Below are 23,801 nucleotides of genomic sequence, written 5' to 3' on the forward strand. Positions count from 1 at the left end.
TTTTTGTGAGAATATATAATGTTTAAAACAACAGTAGTTGGGCAGTAGTTTCTCTCACTTTTTTAGATGCCATGGCTGTGTGTATGATGTGGGATGAAGGTTGTGTTTATAGAGTTGCGTGGGTTTGATTTGTGCTGTTCAGACTTTGAGTTTGAGGCTGATGGCGGGCGACTGGTTTAACTGGGACAGGGGAACGGCCTGCATGGCTCAATTTTGCCCCCATTAATCACACTGCCATTTCCTCACATCAGGCCGTCCGTCCGTTAGCCCTGCTAGCGCTTTAGCATAATGAGCTCAGGTGACTGTGGAGAGAGGGCTGCTCTGTTCTCCTCCACTGCAGCTGCTGAGTGCCGGTTGCGCTCATTAGTAACTCTAGGTGGTTGAGTTAAGACGTGTACCTCACCAGTGCCATAGGTTGCTCTGTTTTAGTCAACAATGAGATGTACATATAAACTTCGGCAGTTAATATCTGTTTGATATTGGAATCTATTAGTTATTTTGATGATTAATCAAGTAATCAGAGATTTTAAAAAAAGGCCAAACAATGAAAATGTGTTCAGTTGATCCATAACAATCATATAGCCTTTTAAAGATCGCAAAATACGTAAGTGGAAGAAGATTAACTAGGAAGCCTGTAATATATAAAAACAATATGTACGGAAAATGCATATACACCTGTGTGCCATTCTTTCTGTAAGAGAGAGCAGTAGGATAATAGAAAATATATACATTATTTACACAAATTGACAGTCATTGTTTATCGATTAATAGTTTTAATTGTACCCACTTCATATTTTAAAGCCCTATTTTAAATCCCCATTTTGTTGTAAACACCAAGACTTGTAAATTAATTGACTAAAATAGCATTATGAAGAACATAAACAAACCCTTTTGACCTGGTTCATAGTCTAAAGTAGAACAATTGATATGTACATAGAATTTTATAAAGATACAGTGTATTCATCTAATCTGATCATGACCCCTATCTTTGTCCACTTCAAATATTGACTGCACTCTGTGCAAGCATGGGTGTATGTAAATTTGCGTGTTTAAGGGACTCTGTCATCAGAAGCGAGACAGACAGAAAGTGAAGTATGTGTCTGTCAAAGTTTGTGAGGGTGAAGGCATGTCTGAGGAGGAGGGGTAGTCAGGGACCCTCGCACAGGTGCTTATAATTTGCAGTATGTGATTAATCATTGTGTTTGTGGGTGACATCTTGTTTAATGGATCTGTCCATCTTCTCTCTCCCCGTCCTGGACCAACAGACCATAGCACACTGGGTGTCACTGAGAGGTTAACGTATATATGAATGCATATTCTCTCATTTTAAGAGTTAAGAATTGTATACATGCTTACAGAACACAAACGCTGTACTCGAGACCACAAGGCCAACAAGTTAGGGTAGTATACTGAAAGCTGTCATAAAGCCCTTGTGTATGCTGTGTGTGTGTGTGTTAGAGTTCTTTACGGGCATGAATTTGAAACCTGAACCTGACCCATCTTTGAGACCCGACTCAACCAGGCCCAACTGGTGCTGCTAAATTTGAAACTTGAACCAGACCTGAGTCCACTTGCACAAATTAACAGAGATGGATTGTCCTAGACATGGTTTCACAGTGCTTTGCTTTATTACTAAGCTCTTGAGCTGATTGACAAAAATGTAATGTTGGGATAAACTGGTATTTTACACATTTGTAAAAACACAGTATTTATTATCAGTATATTTTTGTAGTGTTACTGATTACACCTGGCAGAGAACAGCACCCCCCACCTCTGATCACCTGTTAGCCCCACTGCACTAAAGTTCCTCTCACTCTACTGCTGCTACTTGCTGCTTAACACACTTTGGGCAAGCTGAACGATCAAGTGTGACCTTTCCACCAATCTAGCCTGTCCATCTCATCATCTGTGGTGTGACTGCGACTGATATACTGTTGAACTAATGTACTGTTTGTCCACTTCTCAAACTCTGGAGCCAATCCGAACACAGCTATACTATAATGAATGAAAGAGAGTGTGTGTTTGTGTTTGTGTGTGTGTGTGTGTGTTTGTGAAAAAGAGAAAATGTGTGAGTATGCAAAATTTATGTAGATATATTCTTTTATATAGGGGTTGGGCTCATCAGCCTCGGGTCATGTCGGGGTCATGTCGGGCCTGCACAATAAAGACAAAATTTCATGTTGCAATTACTACTACTCAGAGAAATCTTACAATATATTAAAGATTGACTTGCAGTATTTAAACTAAAATTATTTATGTTTGTTGAATCATGTAAATGCCATCATTCATTAATTGCCCACAGAAACTCACTTGGATTGTCTGAGATTTAGTCAGGATGCACATAGCAAGACATTTTGTCATGTATTACAGTCTCATTTGCATATCTGCAGCATAGGACTGTAAAAAGCCAATATCACAATAATAATTAATTGAATGTATTTTGTGCAGCCAGTCATACCTGCAGAACAGACACTGTGCATTGGGAGGGTAGTAGACAGAATGCTCTCACTATGGCCATGCACATATGTGTGATGTGTTCTGTGTGTGTGTTTGCTTTGGGTACAGGGCATGCAGGCTGGTCATGAAGGCTGTAAATCAGCTGCTTCCTGATGGATCTCTGACAGACAGGAAGCTAATCTGTCCCTTGTGTGTCATTACACCTAACCTCCCAGATCGCCACATATCCTGCTGCTCCCCTCATCTTCCACACACGCACACACTCATCCACATGGCCAGAGACAGTAACAACACACACTTACACACACACACATGTTGAACATAAAGTGACTTAGTGTCAAGAGTTCATTGTCCACATCTGTCCCAGAGAAAGACACAAACAGCCGTTAACTTTATTTCCCATAGTCTGAATCTCTGCACATCGTTACCATTACACCTCCACACTAAATTACTGCACCGTACAATTAGTCCAAATGATTGCTAGTTGTCCTTTTTCAGCACATGCGTAATCCATTGACTTTTCCTAACCACATGCTCCTCTTTCGCTCCTCAGTGATGTCACAGTTCTATCTGCTTCTTGTGGATAGATCTCTTTCATTTAAGGTTTTTTGTGTACCATGCTATACCTATTTGTACTAAAAGCTGGCCTCCAGAGATGTTCCATATTTTGTGTGGGTGTGCTGTGCCGCTTACTCATTTTCATTCAAAGCTTGCTATTTCAGGCTCCTAAGCAGTCCGACCAAATGCTCCAGAGTGTAATTATGAGTGCGATTGTGTGTATGTGTGTGTTTTGATTTGATCAGCCATTTTTCCTCTATGAGCGGACCATCACACGTTTTCATATTTCAGCCCAGTGCTTACATTACTGCACTGCTAAAATATCACAGCCTTATGAACAATTTCACCCTGACAGTTTTAAATACTCCTTTCGATTTTTTGACAAATTGCTGGTTGAAAAAGCCCTGGGCATAATTGTCTGGTCTGGAGCGTGTCCAGCATTAGGAGCTCGACCCTTCAATTATGGAGTTATGGTGCTTGTTTTCATGCGTGATGCTGAATTTCATTAGTGGTTCCTTTGAAGACCTACCATGGTGAGGTCCACAGCCAGGCTCCTCCACCTCTCAGATTTGTTGAGCTGGACTTGTCACTGTCCTGCCGTGTGTGTTCCAGATCTCAGCACGCCTCTTTTGTGGCCTGTAAAACAAGTCATGTGTTGGAGCGGTATGCTTTGTTGCCTCTTTTGTTTGGATAGATACTGAACTTGCTCAGAGTTCACAACTGCTCTGATAAAGTGAAGAGTGCTCCCTCATGTGCGGAATGTTATGATTTATTTTAAAATTAAGCACTCTTCTTTAAATCCTGAGCACGGATGCATAGATAATGGCATGGTTTAAAAAGGAAAGTATTGTTTATCTATACTGTTTTAGTGTACTATTTAAATGAAAATGCATAACTAACTATATGGTTGCATAGTGAATTATATTTATACAGCTTTTTTTCTGTCTGCTTCAATGCCAAAATTGATGAACATGGCAAAAAATGTGAAATACAAAGTTTCCTTCTGCTAAACAACGCTGTACCTAGAACTATTACGTTTTATCAAATTCATGTTCTTATAGTAATCACAGTAAAATGTCCCCTGAATAAATGTGGCGTCCATGTAAAGTTCTGGACCTGCACTTTTGATAGAATTCAGTTCAATAAGCTAAGAATGAGAAATATTTAATATAAATGTGTTTTAGACTACTTTATATACAGTACAGTGCAAATGTCAGAAACCACCCTTAATTTTTTGAATCTTCAGTCAAAATGGTCAGTAAAATATTTATTTTTCAGCAGCAATGAAAAAAAAAAAAACATATATTTATCAGAAATGTACACAGAAGCCCCAATAACCTTCACCTTTATTACAGCTGCCATTCATTTTGGGAGAATTGCTTGCAGTTTTTCAGAGAAATCTGCAGCCATGTTTTACGACACCTCCTATTCTAAGTTTAATCTTAGAATAGTTGCATTTTCTGCTTTCTCATATTTTAAGTAATTCCTTACACATTCAGTGATGTTGAGGTCTGGTGCTTCATTTGCAAAACTCAATTTATTTAACTTTTTGCATACTTGTATAATATTTATAAGATTTATAAATACAGTGTATTTATTTTATTTATTAATTTTATTATTAGAATTGAATAGATTATTTAATGTAATTTTTGAAAATAATTGTTATAAATATAGCATTATTTATATACATAATTATAAATACCATTTATAATATTAACATAAGTAATATTATAATTAAATATATATTAATTAAATATTATATGTAGCTTAATATAAATCTATATGCGTTTAATAAAAAATAGTATTTTTTATTAAATGTATTATAATTTATAATAAATGTGTATGTTTATAATATTTATTAAGATTTCTAATGACAATTTTCACAAATCACATCACCTACATCACACTCACACTACTGTTTGTATGTCAACAAGAAATCTTGCGTTCATCTATGCACATTTTCATGTCAAATTCACTATTTTATAAGTAGTTTTCAAATGTGAATTTTCATGTATGATCATTTTAAGGCCAGATCTGTGTGCGCAAATGTTATATAATGGGGTGGTCAGTCCATCATTCTGTGAAGAAGCAGTAGCTCCGTTGATGCCTTTTTCTCAGTAAAGGCTTCTTGGCAGCTACACATCCTTTTAGAACAACAGTGTTGATGTTTTTTTTACAGTGGAAGAATGGACAAATGCCTGTGGATCTCTAAAAGATAAAAGCTTACAGTGCTGCTTATCTATCGGTGACAGTTTTGGTGGTCCACCAGGTCTTAGGAAATTCATTTTCTCTGTATCTTTTAAGGATGAACTCCAGGTTTGGGACTTACTTTTTCCCCTTTGACTTTAGGCACTTTGATTATCTTATATCTAATCTCCTCTGCACTATCTCCTGAATAATGAGTAACTTGGACTGAATGGCTATTTTGACTGGAAATTAAATAGATGAAGGGTGGCTCTATAATTGTACTTTACAATACATATATCGTTTAAATGCATGATGAGTGTGCCTTTGAAGAGTTAAAGGCTGTGGCAGCTTATCAGCACTGCTGCAGTTTTTGTTGTGTGTGCATGCTGTGCCAGGGTACTAGGGCTTATGAGTGTGAGTACTGTTTTTATGTCAGTGTGTTCAGACAGACGAGGGCATAGGGTGGTGCCAAGTTGGTGTCAAAAATATCATCTCACCACAGCACTTTCTTGTCAGCTCCTGCTGCTCAGAGCAATTTATTACTCTGATCTCAATAATGACTATCATACACACACACACATTCACTCACTCACAAATACAAGGCAGGGCCACACTACTGATTATATAATTACTGCATCAAACCGCCGCCGTGTGTAACATAATAACTCTCTCTCATCAGCCTCAAACCGCCACCATGCCTGACCCAAACTGCTTATGTAATGTTTGAAGAGAGAGAGAGAGAGAGAGAGAGAGAGAGAGTGAGAGAGAGTGAGAGTGAGTGTGTGTCACGAGAGGAGGAGAATTCAGTGGAACTCTATGGCTTTGAGGGTGTATGAGTGTGTTGCTCTGAAAAGCAGGGTGGTGAAACATGTTCCTTCTGTGTTTGGCCAGTGCTGGCTGAGTGCGTTTACACTTCAGTAATGGCTTCCTGCTTCAGTCTCTCACGCCAAAGCCGGGGAGGGGGGCATACTACAGCACTCTAATACTGCTCCTAGATGCACACAACCCAACAAAGCATACACCAGTCACCCTCCTGATCACCCTGTGCCCCAGTACCACATACCTTCTCACAACTTGTTCTGTGTATCAGAGTGCTCAAGACTCAAGGACGGCTGATATGGGGTTTCTTTTAAATGTTGGATTTTCAAGGGATGATACCAATGTCAGTATTTTAAAAGCAGCGTGCCCAGAGGCTGACATACTGGTGATATTGTGGTGTTCTTAACCCTTTTATGCAGACCTCCCTAAAGGTCTAGACGCCAGTGTCAGCACTTTAAGGGAAAGTATCACACTTATTAAATCATACATTTAAACGATTGTGACACAGAGGGCCCATCGTTGGTGAAAGGAACACATAAGCACAGATATTACTGCACAATTTGCTTTGAGACAGTGCTGCATCAGCTTGGCATTCTTGTTAAATGCAGAGAGGCAGTTGCTGAATAAGCGTGTGCATACATTGAGGACATCTAAGTCTGAACTAAATTTTTTATCAGTTTGCTTACTTGCTCTAAATGGTAGTTTATTACCAAAATATATTAATGTTTACTTTTGTTACATAATTTTTCTTTCATTTTAAAAAGGGTACAATGCGCAAAATGGTTGAGGAATGTCTCTGCGTGTGTGTGTTTGTGTGGTTGTGCCTGCAATGCCTGTTTTCCTCTGCAGGTCCCAAGAGAAGGAATAGATTGTATCATTCTCAAAGAATGTCTCTTGTTCTTTTCTGTCATTCTCATCAGCATGTGCACCTTACAGGCAGGAAGCTGAGCTCAGCCCTGCTCTCTGTTCCTCTCTGCTATGAGTGTCTCTCACACTGTTCTGTGATTTGCCATTGTATAGTGATGTGCCTTCAAAGGTGAGTCCCTCATAACCTTCTCTCCTCCTTGAGGGCCTCCAGCCAGTCCACATCCAGGGGGCCTGCTCTGCACTTGTCCAAAGAGACATGGGGTGTTAACAAGTAATTAAAGCATTTACTGCCCCACTAAAGGTCTATTATTGCTGTTCCTGGCCCATAATTGGGTTCATTATCAGCTTTTATGGACTATAGGTGAGCATTTCAGAAGCACTGGACAGACTCTGGTGTTTCTGTGTCCTGACCATGTGAAGAAGCTGAATGTAGCTTTGTGAGAGGCCAAATATTTGATGGCTGTCTGGTTCTGGCATTTCCACTTTTTCATGCGTGATAAGAAGTGCCTACACGGAACACTTAAATGACCTTCCTTGCGTGAGGTGCAGAAGTAAATTTCTTTGTAAATGCTTTTTTTGTTAAAGGGAGACAAAAGTAATAAAAGTGTGTTTTAAGCTACTCTCTTTCTGCTTTCCTCATTTCTCTCTTCATTGTCCACTAGGTGACAGCAATGACACAGAACAGCTCATCCTTTTGAGTGATTTGTTGTAAGAAATATACACTCACACACACCAGTGGAAAGCAAGAGACACTCTGGAATGGTTTGGCCATTCACGTGCCAGCTTCATTTGCTGTTTGTCCAATCATGACCTTCAAGACACCTTCCTTAAACTAACACTGAAAAAATGCACACTATATATGAAATATGACAACTACACTGTTTTTTTTTATCAGATTTAATACAAGCTATAGAGAAAACATACTTATCTACAAAACACAGTAATTGTTAAAGATTGCATCAGTCCAGCACACCTTATCAGCCCAACTCAGCTACTTTTCTTGTAAAAGTGTCAAACATGAACAGATTGATCCTATTGATATCAATACAAACAATACATTATTACTCTGATGTCTCTTGACACGTTTGATGAGCTACAACCCTGTCAAGTTTCAGATTGAGCAAAGACAAAGCCAGTTCAACAATGTGCCCTATTAACGACGTCATGCCCTCCAGGGCACCTTCTGTGGAAATACAGATGTAAATGTAAACGGAGTTTGTGCTCATGCCTGGCTGAAGCACCAGGAACAGCTACTGTGGGCTGCTTTACATCACTCAGCCTTATCTGGCATTTGAGGTTCTTTCAGTGAGGGCTGAACAACAGAGGCTGTTAAGACTCGACACCATACACAGATCCTAAAAAGAAAAAAAAAAACATTTCTATCTCTCCTGGAATCTCAGCCTGAAATAAACATGCCTATGACATACATAGACAGGAGATATTAGTGTTAGTTCTAAGTGTATTCCAGTATCCTTATTGCTTTATACAGTAAATCAGTTAGTGATCTAGACAATTTAATGTTGATTAAAAAGTAGATAAATTTTGATTAGAAAGTAGATAAAGTAAATAAATCAATTTAAGTAATATTGATGAAGAGCTATGTGTGTTGTGAGTTATGTAATCACTTTTCTGTGTGTTTTTTGTTTTCTTGGTACTGTTTTAGTGCATTTCTATTGTTCCTCAATGATTTAGTATACAGCGGTGCTTGAAAGTTTGTGAACCCTTTAGAATTTTCCATATTTCTACATATATCTGACCTAAAGCTTCATCAGATTTTCACAGAAGTCCTAATAGATAAAGAGAACCAGATTAAACAAATGAGGTAAAAATATTAGACATGATCATTTATTGATATTGATTTATTAAGGAAAATGATCCAATATAACGTATCTGTGAGTGGCAAAAGTATGTGAACCTTTGCTTTTAGTATCTGGTGTGACCCCCTTGTGCAGCAAAAACTGCAACTAAACGTTTCCGGTCCCTGTTGATTTAGTCCTGCATATCGGCTTGGTGGAATTTTGGCCCATTCCTCCGTACACAACAGTTTCAACTCTGTTATGTTGGTGGGTTTCCTCCCATGAACTGCTTGCTTCAGGTCCTTTCACAACATTTCTATAGGATTAAGGTCAGGACTGAAAACAACATTAAATTTATTCTTCTTCAACCATTCTTTGGTTGAAGAAGAATAACCCACATTTTCTTGAGTTTCAGCTCATGGACAGATGTTCTGACATTTTCCTTTAGAATTTGCTGGTATAATTCAGACTTCATTGTTACGTCAATGATGGCAATCCGTCCTGGCCCAGATGCAGCAAAACAGGCCCAAACCATGATACTATCACCACTGTGTTTCACAGATGGGATAAAGTTTTTATGCTGGAATGCAGTATTTTCCTTTCTCCAAACATAACATTTTTCATTTAAACCAAAAAAGATTTATTTTGGTCTCATCCGCCCACAAAACATTGTTACAATAGCCTCCTGGCTTGTCCATGTGATCTTTAGCAAACTGCAGACTTTGTTCTTTTTGGGGAGCATCGGGTTTCTCCTTGCAACCCTGCTATGTACACCATTGTTGTTCATTAACACATTAACATTAGCCACTGTGAGACAGGCCTTTAGTTGTTTTGAAGTTACCCTGGGTTCCTTTGTGACCTCGCAGACTATTACACGCATTGCTTGGAGTGATCTCTGTTGATCGACCACTCCCGGGGAGCATAACAACGGTCTTGAATTGAATTTTGCTCCATTTGTACATGACCTTTCTGACTGTGGATTGGTGGAGTTCAAGATGGTTTTGTAATCTTTTCCAGCCTGACGAGCATCAACAACTGTTCTTCTGAGGTCCTTAAAAATCTCCTTTGTTCGTGCCATGATACATTTCCACAAACATGTGCTGTAAAGATCAGACTGTGATAGATCCCTGTTCTTTAAATAAAACAGGGTGGTCACTCACACCTGTTCGCCACCCCATTGATTGAAAACACGTGACTCTAATTTCACCATCACATGATCTGTTGATCCTAAAGGTTGACATACTTTAGCCACTCACAGATATGTAATATTATATTATAATGATTTTCCTCAATAAATAAATGACCATGTCCAATATTTTTGTCTCATTTATTTAATTTGGTTCTCTTTATCTACTATTAGGACTTAACATCTGATGAAGTTTTAGATCAAATTTATGCAGAAATGTAGAAAATTATAAAGGGGTCACAAACTTTCAAGCACCATTGTACATGTAATATTTCAAGTTTGAACATTGTAGAGAATAGTTTTAGATTGTTTGCTTGTGGACTATGTGAAATTCATCTGAAAATGCTTCTTTCATTTGTGTTTTATCCCCTGTTCAGATGGGGCCTTTTGCCTCAGTCTAAGATCCTACTGATGTAGTCCTTCATGAGTGGAGGGAGGCTGCAACAGGTGCCAAGAGTTCATTTGGTTAGAAGTTTTCCAGAGAATGAGTGAGGGTTCTGTAGAGAGGGCACATCTTAATATATCAGTTACAACAAGATTTGCATATCATAATCCTCATTCTTTCTCCTCTGTCACTCATCCGCTTCTGTGTGGTTGCCTTTGTCATGATATTTGAGTTTTGTGTTAAAAATTATCTGTGCAGGCCTTTAGACCAGGGGTTCTCAATCTATGCCGTCCAGCATTATCTGTTATCTGTTATTGCTTCTATTTGAAATTCTGTCAACTTGTTTTGGCTGTGCTTAGTATTTAGTTTTCTCTGTGCAGGGCAAGAATCAGAAGGCGTACTTGGTAAAAGGTCTGCTTAGTAGTGCAGTGTTTGCTGCTGTGATTGAGGTTTAGGTGCATGTTTTCTGATTAAAAAGCCCATTCATAATTTATGAGTGGTAAAAGAAGCAATATCTGGTCATAAAACCACTCCAATGCTTGGTTACTTTACAAAGACTTTGGTGCTAATCTTTTTTGGGTGTCGGGGTGGGATACTTTTAGTCTAAAATAGCATGGTAAAGCATGATAAAGGGGTACACAACAGTAAAGCAGCTCATGTGCTGATACAGCAGAACAGTATGAAATTCTGAAAAGAAGAAATTAAATTATTTCTATCATTATGTAAATGACTAAAATCTGACCTTGATTATAAATGTACTGGATCATTAGTAAATTTAAATTAGTAAAATTATAACCTATATTCATGAAACTTCATGTAAATAACTAGCTAACTAACTACCCACAGCTAACAAAACGAATCTCACAATCTTTTTGGATTTACTGATAGCCTACAACAGCGGTCTGTGTGTTGCTCCTGGAGTTTTTAAACACCTCAGTGTCTCTGCTGGACTGAGAATAGTCCACCAACCAAAAATATCCAGCCAAAAGCGTCCTGTGGGCAGCGTCCTGTGACCACTGATGTCTAGAGGATGACCAGCACAAACTGTGCAGCAGCAGATGAGCCATCGTCTCTGACTTTACGTCTACAAGGTGGACTGACAAGGTAGGAGGGTCTAATAGAGTGGACAGTGAGTGTTTAAAAACTCCAGCAGCACTGCTGTGTCTGATCCACTCGTACCAGCACAACACACACTAACACACCATCACCACGTCAGTGTTACTGCAGTGCTGAGAATGACCCACCACCCAAATAGTACCTGCTCTGTGACTTTGAATTTTATCAGTGCCGCCCAGCACTATCATAAGCAATTCACGTTTTTTATTAGTTGTTTTTTTTTTCCTTCTTCACTTCTCAAATGTGCTCTTTAGTTTGTCTCTTTAAGCTCTTTATCCCTCTTTGCCTACCCACCTGAATACAGTCCTTAAAAAAACAAGTTTAGATACTTAACACTTAATTAAATGTCTTATCTGTGTGGTAGCTCAGAAAAAAACTGACTGGAGGTCCTCAAAAACTGATCTGGACTACAATATTTATTTTTTGTATTATTTACATATTTATTTTGCACACTCCGCTCATCATTAAAAGCTATTATTCATCCACTTCCTTACGGGATTTTCAAAATAATCAGCAAGAAGAAGCTGTTACTCATGTTCATCATTTTATACAGTGGTTAAGAAGAGTAATTGCTGCTCTGCTCTATGCTGCTGAGGTGAACTTAGCAGTGGCATAAATCACTACTCATAATGACTGCCTGCCTCTGCATTAATGAACTTCTTTCCTCTGCAAAAGCCTTTAATTGCCTTTTAATATCCCTGGCTGTGTTTGTACCTCCTGAAATACATTTTTATATCTTTCTCTCCTAAAATTAATGTTATTTATACTTTTAACAGATCTGTCTGATACCTCTTTCATTTACATTGCAATTACAGTTTAGCAGGATTAGATCCAAATATTTGGTTTGACTGTGGACAAGTTTGACTTTGCTCCATAGTAATATTATTTAAAGTAAAAGGTTGTGCCAGTTGCCCATGTCCTGATAGACATATCAGGACATGGACTGTATCAACGACATGGGCTGTATCAACGATTCTCAATTCTGTTTCGATTTAAAAGACTGCAGAAGTGCAAATATAGTAATAGCACAGCCTATAATCATTAAATTGTTCAAATGAATCCTTTCAAGGGACTCAAACTGTGCAAGCACGACAAAATTTGTAACAAAAAAATAATAAAAAATAAAAGAACCATCTTAATTAGTGATATTCTTTTAAGAATAGCAAGCAGCTTCATTAAAGCTCACAAGCAACTCTCACTTTAAATAATGTGCCAGTATGACCTCCTTAATGTCCTCACCAAGAAAAAAAGCAATAGAATTTTTTTGTATTTTTTATTTGTTTGGGGCAATAATAAAAACAATTGGTGTTTATATTTGTTCGTTTTTTTTGATCCCACAGTTTTTAAAATATTCACGTCTACCAAATGGTTGAGATGGCACTTTGTGGCATGTATAATGTGCTCTACCAAATGGTTTAGCAGAACATTAAAGGGTTAAGAAAAGTGCAAAACCACAAAGTTCTTTACGGGTTTCTTGAAAGGAACACAAGCCTATCTGCTGTTTCAGGCTGAAAAGACACTCTGACAAGTAACAACGTTCCCAGCCGCACTGAAAATCCAGACTAATATTAATAGAATATTAAAATACTTTTGCAGGCCGGATTAGGCCCGCAGGCCTTGTGTTTGACACATGGGTTCTAGTACAAAAGACAATGTTAAGATCTCAGATTTGACATTCTGATGAGGTAGTTCTTCTAAGAGCCCCTTACGTGTGACATATTTTTGTTATGAACTGATTTTTAGCTGAAGAGCTCACTCTTCACCTAGTTCTTATATTTAATAAATTTTTGTTCTGTTTGACAGTAGTGGAACCTGATGCCTGTGTCAGTCTCGCAATGTCTGATGGCTAATCAGATTTGCATTGTTACACAGGATGACAAATGGGGCAGTGCAGCAGCATTGTCTGTTTGTTTAGCATTCCTGCACTGACGTGTTTTGAGTAGTTGTATTCATGAAGGTGAGCGTGGAGGCGTAAGGAACGATGAGGGTTTTCACAACCTGCTACTGGTTCACTCGGAACTCTGCCAAACCTCTGGGCTTCAGGGCTGGTGTGAACACGATTGACTGATGCCCCAACATCACTCACTCAGCATGTATCCCTTGCAGACTACATCCAGAAGTTCACTCCATGTAAAATTTTCACTGGAAACATATCTGCCCTTATGCATTTCAATTGTGTAAGTTATTTGAATATTCTGAATAACATTTTTGCATTATTTTTGCATATGATCATTTGTGTCATTTTTGGCTGCAGTATGTAGTTATTTCTGGCTTGATGAAGAAAGCATTACAGGCAAGTCCAGCATATTTCTGTTGTCTGCCTGCAGGCTATACCAGTCTAAGCTCTTTCTTGATCTTCACACCAACTGAAGAGGAACCAATTACCACTATCTCCAATCACTCAAACGTGTAAATGTCACAAGGACAACTTTCCTTGTGTTTTCTTGTGTCTTAATACACAAGGCCACAGGCATTTTCTGCATGATTTGGAGGAGCTTAAGTGTGGCTATAACCTGAGGAGCTGGATGGCTCATTGCAGCAATGCCAGCAGCTGTGCTTATATAGTAATACTGATAACAGTTGTGGCAGTGGCAGTTACCCTCAATTAAAACTGCAAAGGCATGTAGATTGTGCACCATCTAAATCTGTAAAATCATGTGCAAATTGCTCTCCCCCCGCCTCTCTTGTTTAACCTTTTCTCCAAGGCTTGGGGAAAATTTGCGTGCTCAGTCTCTGTCTTGGTATGATTGATGACACCTGTGCATGTTGTGCAATCGCTTACTGTCACTATGCTATTTTCTTTTCTCATTTATGCGTGGGAGTGAGAGCCGGGTACTTGCCCAAGCCAAAACTAACTGCAGATAGCAATCTCATTGTGGTGATATATGATCTCCACCCAGCGAAGTTATCAGAAAATTAGGAATGCAAACTGAGGACGAGCTGCCTTATTTTTGGCATTTTTTGTTTGAATCTGTAATTGCCTTGTTTTGGTCCAGAATGAATGACCACTGTTCCGCTTCTTGTCATAACTTTGACCAGGCACATATTATGCCTGATGTAGGTTAAGATCAATTTTTAACCATACAAATCTAGAGATCTAGAGATCAGATCTAGTGACCAAGCAGTCTTTTGATGGAGTATGCTGCTGCCTGGTCACCAGTGACTCTCCATTTGCGCTTCTTTTTCCTACACTTAGGCTAAGCCCAATCCTCACATAAGATTTTACACAGGATAAAGATAATATTAAATGATCATAACATATGGATGTTTAGTCAAAACAAACCAAAAGTTCAGTCTTTTCAAACATTGAGCAGTTTCTTTATCTTGTGTGGAATATCTTGAGTTACATATGCGTTATGATCTGACTCGCCTTAGAGGTGGTTGGCCATACGTGTCAAGTGAATGTGGCACTGCCTCTTCTTGTCAGTCTGTAATACTGAGTAGTGTTTGTGTACCTACATGAACAGTCTATGTGTGTATGTGTGAGTTTGTGAGTGTGTCTATGGGTGCAGCAGCCACAGATGACAGGAGCTGTCAGAGCCATTGTGGTTCAGAGACAAAAGGTAATGCCAAATAATGGAACGCAGTAATATTTCATTCGGTGATGCAGAACTAAGCTTCAAACAGCAACCAGATGGCAGAGCACTGGCTGCAGTTCTATTACTAAATGTATACGCCAGATGAATAACTGCTGGGGTGGGGGTGGTCTCTTCAGTCTCTCACTCAAACAGGACACTGTTCCTTTCCCTGACAGTAGGTATAACTCTGTTGTTAAGTGCTATATGAACTATGTGTGCATCGCTGCTGAACACTGCGATTAAACAGTAGTGTGTGTTGACAGCCAAAGAAGTCTCTTGATGCAACACTGAGCTTTTTGTTGGTTCTCTCAAAGACAGAGAACTGGCAGAAGCATCCGTTGCTTGGAGAAACTCTGAACTTTTTAGAACTGTCTTTGCTGATATAAAATTTCAAATCGTTATAATAATCAAAAACATATTTGCAACATTAATTAAAGCTGCATCTGTTGTGCTCATGAATTGAATCTCTTCAGTGTTTGAAAGTGCAGCAAGATGACTTGAATGGCAAAAATACTATTCAGTCTGCTGAATTTAGCTTGGTGTTACGATTCACTACATACCATTGAGTTACTGTTGGACTTTGGTGTAGCTAATTGGAACTTGGAACTTCAGGTCCTGTGGGGCCAGACCAGACCCCGTAATGCACTGTTAGACTTGTTAAGGTGAGAGCAGCCTTTGTAATTTCTAAACCAATCCAGTGCCATCTGAAGGCAGAACTTAAAGAAAAGTACAATTATTGAAATGAAATAATGCTGGTGCTCTTGTCATTGTTTTCTGACTGACAACAAGGCTGTCATTAGTGCCATAAATGTATGCTAAATGGCTAAATGCAATTTTTGCCAGTGAGCCTGAATAGGTATATATGGAATCTACAGATTTCTGGATGAATCTTCTCATTTCCACTACACAAAGCAATCCTAAGATACAGCAGACATAGCTGGTATTTTGCATGCATTGAATATAGTCAGTATTTTCAGTCATGGCTGAATTACAATTTGATAAATCAGACTATTTGGATGTTTTTATGGGTTATTTTGTGACTTTGAGCCACTAATCATTAAAGTAATGTTTTCTTTTTGCAACTTACTCATGCTCTAAGAGAATGCATTCAGCTCATACAGCAGAGCTTTAGAGCTATGCTCTCCACTGCCAACCATTTCAGTCTTAAGCTCCATCCATGTTAATACAGTGTGATGGACGTTCCTCACTGACTCACTGGTAGCACACAGACTGCTCACTCCTAGCAAGTTTTATTTGCTGTCATAGTGATCATGTGGAGGAAATGTCCCGCTATCTCTTTTGGTCTATCCATCTCTCCCCCTCCCTTCCTGCAAGCTTAAATCCATCCATATGGAACACAGTAAAAATGGCCATGGTTTATTCTTGCCTCTTTTCACCTTGTTTGTGCGTTTCCCTTTTTCTGTGGGCGACAATAACTCTTGTCTCGGTGCTTAAGTGGGGAGCTTTTCCCTTAAGATGGAGTTCATTAGAGTCAAATGAGTGACAGGCACTCGTGGCCTCTTGCTGGTTTGTACCTTTGATCTGCTGCCTCTGTTAGGCCGTCTCGTGCAGGACTGAGCGATTGAAGGGCTTCCACAGTGAGAGGCTCCTATGGCACGCTTACATGCCCTTGTGCTTACTCACTGAGTTGCTCACTGCTCAAATTGTGTTATGTATTTAGGTATAGACTATATTAAAGTGGGCCAGATGTTTATGGCATGTTTTCATTGGACTGACAGTGGAGATAACAGAAGTTTCTTTTGGGTTTGTTCTATTGCTATAGTGATGGCATATTCTTGTTTTTCTTTTTTCTTTATTTTGCTGTACCTTGGTGGCATTTTATCTCAGTTGGCATATTAATGACTGAACAATAGCTGGAGAGATTTCCACAGGACCATATTCTTGCAGCACCTTCAGATGGAAAGCTGAAATGGTTTTGCCAGGCCACAACTACTTAATTTCTCTCTACTCTGCTGGATAGATGGAGCACTTAGATGAAAAGTGTTTGTATTCTGAGAACGCTACATTATACTATCCCTATAGTATAATGCTATACTATAATACTATAATATTCTAGCAGCTTTGATTAATTGGTGATAAACTTCAGTGTATTGTTGACCCTTCGGAGACAAAGGGATTATGACCTATTCTTCAGGATCTTTTTTCTGTTCTCATTGTTAAACAAGGATTGGAATTAGCTACTGAACTTAACATCTTCTTATACCACTTCATGTTTGTTTAAGAAGACGCCATATCTGTTAAAATCTTTTGATTTTCTTTGACAGGAGATTAACAGTGAACTGCATTTGATGCTTTTGTAACTTTGGCTGCTGACAGTGTGTTAATATTAGCTAACGGTGCCCAGATTAAGACAAAACAGTGAACTGTAATTCTTCTCTGGTATTTCTCCTGATAATTACTTTCCTGGAAATCCCCGAAGGAGACAGTGTCTTGTTTATGGACAATATATTTAATGGAGCAAATTAGAATGAGGGCCGCATTGCTGAACAGCTGTGTACACATAGAGGAATCTGTGAGGGAAGCCATTAAAGTGAACAGCGGAATGGCAGTGAGAATCTCTAAAGAGTTTAGAGGCTCGACTGAGAAAGAGTGCCTCTGTTCTACAATCTCAATGAGACTCTTAACCTCTTTACTCTAGGGATCTCACTTATCTTCATCCTCTGTTTGAGCAGTCAAACCTTTGTCTGTGGTACTGCCAGATAGCCTAGCTGTGAGCATCTCTCAAACAATAAAAAGCTTTTTCCAATTCCTCACTGTCATGTAGTGTTTGGTGCAAAACAGGCATTCAAACTGGCTATTACCTATTTACATAGCACATAGCTGACAGAGATAAAGTTTCAACCGTTGTTCAGTTTGCACCCAGTGGAACCTGATCTGTGTGGTTGCCACTTTGAACATCAAGTCAAGAGTTGCCTTTCACGGTGTGAAATTAGTGTTATTTGCCATACTAAAATGACCATCCTGTGTCCTTTCACAACTATAAATCTGATGCACTGAAATGCTGGTGTGGAATAGCTGAGTACCTCCTCTACTTGCTGATGCACACAGAGCAGAATTCACAAACACACTGGAGTACAAAGGAAGGTGAAAAATGGCACAGTGTCTGTTTCAGCTCTGTACTTCAGCACATTTAGATTTAGAATGAAATGGTTGCTTACATGGTCCTCCTATTTTAATGGACAATGAGATGGCCTGAGAATTTAGAATGCATAGAAGATATCATTAATATATTGAATATGGTAAAAATAAATTGCTACTAATAAACTGCTGGTTTAACTATAACCTGGCTGTTCTATTCTTAAGGTCAGTGGTATGCATCTTTGGTCAAACCCACCAATGTCTTGCTTAGGTGTTGTTCTCATAGTAGTTTTTGACACATCTGTGAGTATGATTAAAATTAATCCTGTATAGTTGTCCCGGTGCAAAGGTTGCAGATGCCAATATTCCATGCCTTAACCTCATAGTCATTGATTTGTTTCAAATCCAGTGTAGTAGGATGCAGAACCAGAGAGAGAGAGAGCAAGAGAAAGAAATTGTGTCACTCTCCAATTACTTACAGTTTCGGCAGCCTGGTCAAATTACATGTTTTGTTAATTTTCTAAGTATTGGGAATAATAAACTTCTGGCATGTGCAACAGTTATGTTATATTTTATGTTTTATTTTTTCTTAACATGTTAAACTCAGCAAATAAATGGAAATATTGCACAAAAATCTGCCATTTTAGGCTTATTCTCTGTAGAGGATATCCTAACTTGTTTTCACAACAAAACTAATTTTACCAGGAGTATTCAAACCTTTTCATGCGACTGCATGTGCCACACTGTATGTGGTCATTTTGATCTATCAGCGCACTGGAGTGATGAAAATGCATGATGGTAATGAGTTGCAGGCTAGGCAAGTGCTGCATTCCATGCCATTTGCCACAGCTCTGTATTGAGACCATTTTGTGCCAAGGGCCTCACCACATGCTTGTCAGTTGCAGTGGAGTGGCAAGGAGGCAAAAACAGGATCTGAGTGATGAAGGCATTTGCCAGCCCAAGTAGCTCCTGTCAGATGTGAGGTTGGGGAACTGTTGCAGAAAATTTTTTGAGGGAAAACCCTTCCGCTTACTCATGGCATGTGAACACGCACACATCCAACACATGATATTTGCATATAGTTCACAGACATCTGTAATTCTGTATTTGTAGTTACAAGTGTATGTATTTTGGTATATAATTCCCACATATTTTATGTGATGGAATATTGCAGATGTACAAATGGGTGACAAATTAAAGCAAAAAAAAGTCTTTGAAAGAGTTTAACCGCTTAAGTGCACCTTGGCATAGATTCTGCAAGTCTGTATGGGAGGGATGAAGCACCATTTTTCTGAAATATATTTTTGAAAGATGGTGTTGGAACGTGCTGTCTTCATATGTGGTGTTCATGTGTGTCATTTGGGTTGACATCTGGTAACTGCAGGCCTGAGCATATAATTTGTGTCATTTTCGTACTCATCAAATCATTCAGTGACTCCTTGTGTCCTGTGGATAAGAACATTGTCATAAATTGTCAAAGAAATCAGTCAGAATAACTTTGTATTGGATTTTCAGTGATTCTTCAGTCTAGAGGGACAAGTGAACACAAACGCTGCCTGCAGAATGCCTCTGCAGTATATCAGAGCAATTTATTTTGTTTCTCCACTCATTTATTCTGATTTTTCCTTTAATTTGTCACCCATCAGTGACGAATAGAGATGGTGCCTATTTTGATGAAAGTCTTTGAATAAATAAACTTTAAGATGGAAAATGGTGTAAGGGTCAAAAAATGCAAATATTGCATTTTTAATATAACTTAAATGCATTTGACAGTAGACGTATAAATCATTAAACTCTCGAGAAATGTTACTGAATTGTACATATGACAAATAAAAACTTTGACATTCTTAATTTATGAAAGAGTTTTACAATCACCCGTGGAACTCATCACCTGACATTTCTGTTTTATCACAATATTGATAGGAATTATTTTGGAAATGATAACATTTGCATAACATGGATAACGTTATGTTTTCAAACTTCTTTTTCAAATGAAATCAGTTTTTTTTTTTTAACTTTTCCTACAGTTAGACAATTTGACTTGGAAACCTTGCTATGTCATTAAAAAGTCAAATTTTCAGATTGAAAGTCTTACCCAACTTCACACACAACCATGAGGGTCTTCAGGGGTCTGTTTGTGATATCATTTACTAAATGTTGTATACACCATGCTGCATCATGCTTTTGAGGCTTCTGGTGACTTTGCAAACAAATGTTTTTAAAACAGTAATAATGGTTAAAAATACAATCATTTCACCATGTTTTTTTTCTGTTTACATTTTAGTGTACAATTTTGCCAGACCATAATAATTTTTAATAATTTAATCTTTAGAAGATTGTAAGCCTTTAAATGGCAGTTTTGTTTTTAGTGCAAATTTGGAGTATTACACCTCTTCTTGATTGAAAAAATTACAAAATGTAATGAATTGAACTGGCCTTTGAGTAATATTTCTATATTAAATATTTTCCATGAATGTTTTTTTAAGATGTTAATGAATATGGAAACAAAAATGAGTGTCACATCATTGCCCCATATATATTCAATATTTGCTTTTTTCTCCTGTTTCGGTGTAACAATTTGTATTTACAGTAAAATAATTTACACTGTTATGTATTTCTGTTACAATTTTAATGCTACTGCATGATTGCTTTTGTCATGTTTGTTCAAAAAGATGAGTCAGGGAGCCAAAATTACTAATACATTTGTAATGTTACTGTTTCTTTTCTCTATAGGTCTGGTGGAAATTTGTTTGATGCACCCTCTAGACGTAGTGAAAACCAGGTAATAAAAATGTTTTGTCTTTAAATAAATCTTACACATCAGTCCTCTGCGGGCCTGCAGAAGCTACTCAAGCCTATATTTGGACGAAATGCTTTTCATGCAGTTCCTTTTTTTTTTTCTCTGTTTCTGCCAAAGTTGGCCTGGCCAAGGCTGCACTCTCTACTGTGGGCACTGGTGCCAAGAGCCTAAATCATTTTGTGGAAAATGAAATGCATCATTTACCCATTCGCCCCCAAAATGTTTAAGTAATACTCTTTAATGTTTTGCAAATCGCTCAAATTTTTACTTCATTATACCATTTAATTCTGTTCCTCGTTTGAGGCCTGTAGTTGTAAAACTGAAAGAAACATGAATGAGAGGCTCTTGAAAAGTTCATGGCGAATGTTGGGTCTCCTGACTGCCTTCCCTTTCTCTGTGTTATTTGACGGAGAATATATAAGTAAGATTGAGAGGACGGGGGTGGAGGGTGATCATGGCCCTCACACCAGCACTGCTTAGTGGGTAGTAAACAGGTCGTAGGCCACTCCTAAACCTTAACAGCTTCTGCGTGCCCTGCCAAGACCCTAGCTCTGCTGCTAACATGCATACATGCCTGCACATACATACACATTTGCATGCACATGCATATAAACACACAGGCATATACACAAGCTTTGCTATTGTTATATCCCAGTCAATAACCTTCAAGTAAGAGTATTTTTGAATGAAAAGCCACAAATACAAGAAGGTGGAAGTAGATCAAGGGTGAGTATGTGAACTTGTACAAAGGGGATATGTGATACTCCAGAGTGCTGTAGGGTGATTTAGGGTCTGGTGCTGAAGGTTTGGGGTTTATTACAGGTAAGGCCACAGTTTGGCCACTCTCTCTTCACACAGGGTCAGGGTTAAAAGTGCACACTCTATTTTCTTTGTAATGCACTTCTTTAAAAAGTGATAAAAGTCTTACTACAGCATGGCAGCTTTATTTTTTGGGGTGTGTGTGAGAGGGACATATGTAGTGCTATGCATCTTTGTGCTTTCAGAATTTTGTCACTCTAAAGAATCATCTCTAAAGAATAATTCAATAATTTGTTCATTTAAGGATAAGAAATCGTGCAGTAAGAGGGCTTTGACATATATTTGCAGTAGATGTATTACTCATCCCCCTTTCTCCCTTTTTCTCCCCACCTCCTCCCTTCTTTCCTAAAGCATGCTAGCAGGCTAATTAGCAGAGTGAGTAGAGCTGAAATCTATTAGTGCGAGTCTTGGAGCCGTTGAAGTAGCTGTACCCAGCACACCTCCTTTCTGACGCTAGTTGCAGGAATGGCTCTTATTAGTACCTGGCTGCTGCTTTAATGTCCACTGCCCCAAATTGGATGCCAACTAGAGTGAACCTTTTTTTCTTTCTATTCATCAAGCCGCCTTAGAAAAATCAAAGGGATTTTTTAGAGGGGAACCTGACAAAATGTATACTTTAGAATACATATTTACCCTGAGCAAAGGAGGGCACTAGAGCCATATGGAAGAATGAGGGCTTGAGGTAGCTCTTTAAACGTAATTCTCTCTCTCTCTCTCTCTCTCTCTCTCTCTCTCTCTCTCTCTCTCTCTCTGTGTCTGCTGTGTGTGTGTGCATATATATATATATATATATATACACGTCTGTGTGTGTGTCAACCCTAAAAATGTTGGCTCCTCACTATAGGCATGTGATGTTTAAATATGTTCAAGGTTGCTCATTTTTTTGCAGGTTTGTTGACATTTTTTGAAAATGGCTTGTTTGGGAGTGGGTTGGCTTTGGGAGTGTTGGTGTGTAGTTAGCCTTCCAGGGAGATGGTGGGACTGCAGTTACAGCTTTTCATTAACCTGGAAACCACCTAGTTACATGGTTCATGGGCTAGTCTCAGCTCACTTGGAGGTAACAAAGGGTGTCGGGCGGCACTTTCGGCGGGGGGCAGTGCGCTCGGGGCTCGCCATCTGACTCTGATCAGCCTGACAGCCTCGCTGCCGCTCTCATTAGAGACCAGGAAGGAGCCCAGATTGTCCTTTATGTGGAGATCCGGTTACGCAGCCTCACTCCACCCCAAACACATTCTCGGCCCCTCCCACAGGCTCAGACATCGCTGTCTATTCATACCCTCCTTTTCTGCTTTTCACCCCTGTCACAGTTTAAACACTTTTCACTGGTTAGCCTTGTACTAGCTTGAGCCTTTGTTCCCTCTGTGTGTTGGTGCTTTTAAAAGTTTGGTGGCTTGTTGTGTAATTTTCTGAAACCTCAGGCACCTACGTGTGACCACCTTGTTCAGTCTAGCACTGTGCTGTAGAACTAGTGTCCAGCGCGTATACAAATTTCATTTAAGGACCTAAAAATTCTAATAACTGATAATGTTAGCTGATAGAGTCTGTGGGCAGAATAGGGTCAAAAATTAAACAGACTCCAATAGTTTTAGTTAAATGGTGCTTTTCTGACCGATATGTCATAGTTTACCATTTGTTTCGCCTGCAGTTTTCACTCTTATAAGTACAGGATCCTGTGCATTATGCACAAAAAATGTTGAAGTGGAGTATGTACTGGGGTTTATGATGTTTTTATTACCATATTCTCAGCCAATTAGACTGCTTGTCTCAGACATGTTACATAGTTGCATTGTGCACTGGTGCAACATGAAAATAACTTCAATAAAGAGGGAGAGAAAAGTGAGCCAGCAGAATAAAACCAGACATACTAGACCAAGTCATACTTAGAGCAGGTGTGAGATATAAAATATGAATGTGAAGATTGGAGATGCACTGCCATATGTTTTGAATACATATGGTGTTATTAAAGTGCTTCTATATGTGTCAGTAGAAGACGCACAAAAAATCCTTCATGAGGTTAAAGGATCCTGTATGAAGTTTGAAAAAAGTCCAGAAGAAGAGACAAAATCTTGATAAAAGGTAAAAGACAGTCCAAGTGTTTGGATCTCTCAGTGAGAACTAGTGGATCCATAACCAG

General features: G+C 38.7%; 1 protein-coding gene across 3 annotated transcripts in view; it reads left to right on the plus strand.

Moving 5' to 3' along the window:
* The window catches only part of slc25a21 (solute carrier family 25 member 21), a 93,036-nt gene that overhangs the window by 37,440 nt on the left and 31,795 nt on the right, over nt 1–23,801 (plus strand). For all 3 annotated transcript variants that reach the window (XM_036592705.1, XM_036592704.1, XM_036592706.1), the window contains one exon: nt 20,782–20,830. In XM_036592705.1, coding sequence (XP_036448598.1) covers nt 20,782–20,830 — 49 coding nt within the window. The remainder of the gene's footprint in view (nt 1–20,781; nt 20,831–23,801) is intronic.

This window comes from Colossoma macropomum, unplaced genomic scaffold (assembly GCF_904425465.1).
Source record: "Colossoma macropomum unplaced genomic scaffold, Colossoma_macropomum, whole genome shotgun sequence".
Classification (NCBI taxonomy): Eukaryota; Metazoa; Chordata; class Actinopteri; order Characiformes; family Serrasalmidae; genus Colossoma; species Colossoma macropomum.